We start from the raw sequence: 3,958 nt of genomic DNA, 5'->3' as shown, positions 1-3,958 counted from the left end.
CTCTTTTTACTTCTTTCTTTTCCCTTAAATAGTAATAAAAACAGATGAAAAATCCCAGTCTTCTCCAACTCTTTGCACCTTTAATATTATTAGTATTTTAAATTTGGTAATATTAGAAATTAATATTAGAAAAATTTATAAGAAGTGATGGATGCTAAAGATGTTATCAACTGTGAATTTCTAGTTACAAATTATTTTTGAGTCAGATCCCATGGTAAGATCCAAAATGCCTATGAATGACCTTCCCTTTTAGGTGAAGACAGGCAGCCAAGTGAGAACTAGAAGAACAGGCCGTGGGCTTTAGCGACAGTGAAGGTGCACTGAATACAGCGGATAATAAAGCATTTACGTAAGCAGATTCTATAAACTCAAGGCCAATTACCTGCCCGGTGTCACATGGAGGAACATCATGGTATTGAAAAAATTATTGTTATCCATTCATCTATGAAGTATTTTTTACTATTACCACTGTTTCAGAATTAAGGTCGAGTTTTACACAATGTACTATCTTCAACTGTTACCTTCAATTACAAGAACTGCGACAGTGTCAGGTAACCTCAAAATGTGCATCCAGAATGGTAAAATGTCCAGGAAAGCATGGGATTTTCATATATTAAAAGCATTTCACATACTTCTGTTCACTTTTGTTTTCAAGTAAGATGTATAATTTAATAATGCATGCCACATAACTCCAATTTATAAATAATTGGTAATATTACGAGAATTTTATATTAACAAAGGAAAGCAGTATAATGTATTAAGTATACAGGCAGAATTTTTGGATTCAAATTTGAGTTCTTGTCAACCATGAGACTTTGTACAAGTCACAGGGCCATTCTTTGCGTTGGTTCCTCAACTCCATAGAATGCACATGATAAAAAAGAGTACCAGGTGATATCCCTGCTCTGAGGAGTAAGTGAAACAGTAACCACAGAACATGGGCGAAGCCACTGGCAGTGCTACTGGGCGCATGGTCATCACTGAGTGCCGGCTACGATTGTTATTGAAATTACATTGGCTGATGTCAATACGTGTATAAGCAATTACTGACTTTTGAGTATTTAGTTAGTACCAAGCACTTGGATAAACGATATACTTAGGTTTAACCCTAAGAATAATGTTGAGCACATTAGTTGGTCCTTAAAAATATGTTAATTTATAAATACCATGGTAGCTGACAATTTGCCTGGTGAAATACAGCAAAGCACTACTAATTGTTCCAGTGAACCCGTCACACCTCTATGGAGGATCACTGCTTCCAGGATGGTGACAGAAACCAGTAATCACAATAGGAAGACGACTGGTCCACCAGTTGTGTTCATTCGTTAGCCATACATGGAAAGTTATCACATTTCCAAGACAGGAAAATCACAAATCACACAGGCCTTCAGCATCACTTGCCAGTACTCTGACAGTCAAGGATATATACTTACTACAGATATTTATGTAAAGGTTATATAGTCATTAAATTTGAATGTCCAGCTTTTTCTTTGAAAGTTCTAATGTTGGCTTCCTTGGTATTCATTATAAGTAAGGACTTACTGCAAAAGTATCATATCAAGTGCTTCTGTGCCAAAAAACAATTATTACCTTAATTAGTAGTATATACACGTCACATACATATGTGATGAAGTATTTATTGTTGTTATTCAGTACATAACTCCTTATGTTGATGGTTTTTCATAATAGTTTGAAAGCCACTATCAAATTTCATATATTAAAATTTAATAATGGTTTATATATATTTTAGTTAAGAAAAGCATTTCACATGCGAGTCTAAATCCATACAATTATCCTAATAAGATTGTTTTAATGGTTTTGAAAATTATGGATTTAAAATCAGTATTACTGTATTCACTATACTAAAAACGTTATTGTATCAACATAGAAGTGATAGCATTACATACACTTTCGAATGAGGCTAGAATACACCTGTGGTTCTATAAAATTATTAAGGTCCCCAGTAGTCCTATTAAAGTACAAATAAAGCTTTACTTTCATATGTTATACACATACTCTGATAGAAAAATTCTCACGATAGCGTATTCTTTTTTAAGAATCTGACATTTCATATCACAGCCTTCATAAAATTAAGAGTTTTAGTTATCTAGGTTAAAGGTTGAGTTTTTAAATGAGTTTCCTTTTCTCCTCTGTACCCTGGTCCTCCTCCCTGTCCCTCCCTGGTACCCAGGGCCACCAATGGCATAGCACCCAGCCCAAGGAAACCAGGCCCACTGCAGAGACCAGGGACAGCACAGGGTGGTGGGCATTGTCCATGAGCATAAAGTAGACTCAAAAACAGCTGGAGGGAAATTTACCTCAATCACTTCTCTTCCTTTACTCAGAAATAAGCCCTCAGAGAAGGGGTTCAGCTTTCTCATCTGTCACACAGAAATGACTGTCGCTGATGCAGGTGGTGTTTGAAGATCTATGCCACTGGGTCTGTACTGTCCTTAATGCTTTTTCAGGAGGATTTTCAAAGTGTGGCCACGCTTCCTCAAGTGGTACTGTGCATTATTACAGGTGCCCACTTGGGGAAGAGGAAACCAAACATGATAAAATAATTTTAAAGAGCAGAAGGGGAGGCACATTGGTCAATTTTTTAATCTTTGATATTTTTTTCTGTAAGTTCCAAGGATGGATTTTGCCCTAACGATGGGTATTTGCTATCAATACCTAAGGAGATCAGTCTGTGAAGCTGAAGCATCTGAATCAATGAACTATCCATTCCCAGCATAAATATGTGTATCCAAGTACAAACTGAACACCAGTTATTTACACCCGGGTGAAAGATTTAGAGAAAAAAATAAAAGTCTTTATCTTCAGCGGAGAAAGTTTAACCAGCCTGCAGTTTGTCTAGTCCAGCACCAAGAAGCTTCTGGCTGCCGGGTTCCTTGAGAATCCTTTTCACTCTTCTCCAGCTGGGGGAGGCGGCTCGCACAGCTTGTACAGCCTAGAAAAGGACGGGAGAGTCTGACAGTGGCCCAGTGTGTGACCATTACTTGAGGTGTCTTTACGGGTAGAACAAATGCATTGACAACAATTTCTTGGTCTGTGAGTCATGATCACATTGTCTGTTTCACTAAAAATAGCAAACTCCAAAATTTCCACTCTGCGATTTAGAAATCACCAATGCCTCCTTGCACATCTCAATGGCTGGTGATGAGGCCACACTGCACTTTTTAAACCTGCTGCTTCTGCTCTGTGGCTGCCAACACAAGCTGTTCACTGAGCTGACAGTAAACTCTATTCTCCAAATTCCAAAAAGTGGTATTATTATGATAATTACTGTCACATCTAGCGTGATTAACTTGTAGCAAGATAGCACCTATCTCAGAGAAGTTTACTGATTTTCTGCCTAGTTTTAGAAATGTACTTCATTTTGTACTATCAGCTTGCTGCAGGCAGTGGGCTGTGGGTAGAGAGGCTGAAGATTTCTGAGGCCTGAATCTCAAAGGCACAATTAACTGGTGTTTTCGAAGGACTAACTGCCCAGCCCCACCCACCTGTCTGTGGAATCTCCAAGTGGTTCAAGGACTTGAACCATGGAGATGCCTGGGAAGGCTTCCCCTGTGCGGGCAAGGTCTAGCTGTGTGAGAGAATACAGCATTAACAGAAAGCTCAGGGGACTTAACTAGGGTTACACAATTTCTGTCCCACATTCTCCTGAAAGGTTAAATGCTAACTCCAAAACCAAAATAAATGAGAACATAACAGCTGCCAGACAGTCCTAGTGACCTCAAGGCCATATGCATTACTCAGAGTGTATCCTGAAAGGAGATTGATCTGCTGACCCAGAGAGGCTGGGTAAGACTGAGACTGTTCTCAACAGCGCCCAGGGCCACACTGATCCCACTGTGGTGCTTAGATTAATGACCTCAAAATATAAGGGGCAGATTTCAACTCTGCACCTTTAAAAGCACTACAAACCCAAGGCTAGCTGCAGTGATTCTGTCCC

The 3,958-nt window shown here is 38.9% G+C and overlaps 1 protein-coding gene across 1 annotated transcript in view; it reads right to left on the bottom strand.

Annotated features, from left to right (window-relative positions):
* Positions 1 to 1,758: 1,758 nt before the first annotated feature.
* The window catches only part of LOC111727580 (phosphatidylinositol 3,4,5-trisphosphate-dependent Rac exchanger 2 protein-like), a 76,230-nt gene continuing 74,030 nt past the window's right edge, over positions 1,759 to 3,958 (bottom strand). Inside the window, exon 6 of the mRNA XM_023517547.1 lies at positions 1,759 to 2,953. Coding sequence (XP_023373315.1) covers positions 2,908 to 2,953 — 46 coding nt within the window. The 3' untranslated portion in view covers positions 1,759 to 2,907. The remainder of the gene's footprint in view (positions 2,954 to 3,958) is intronic.

The sequence above is a fragment of the Otolemur garnettii genome, unplaced genomic scaffold, assembly GCF_000181295.1.
Source record: "Otolemur garnettii isolate 467f Iridium unplaced genomic scaffold, OtoGar3 scaffold00113, whole genome shotgun sequence".
Taxonomy (NCBI): domain Eukaryota; kingdom Metazoa; phylum Chordata; class Mammalia; order Primates; family Galagidae; genus Otolemur; species Otolemur garnettii.
The sequence above is the reverse complement of the archived record's forward strand: the minus strand, read 5'-3'. Positions and strand labels throughout refer to the sequence as shown.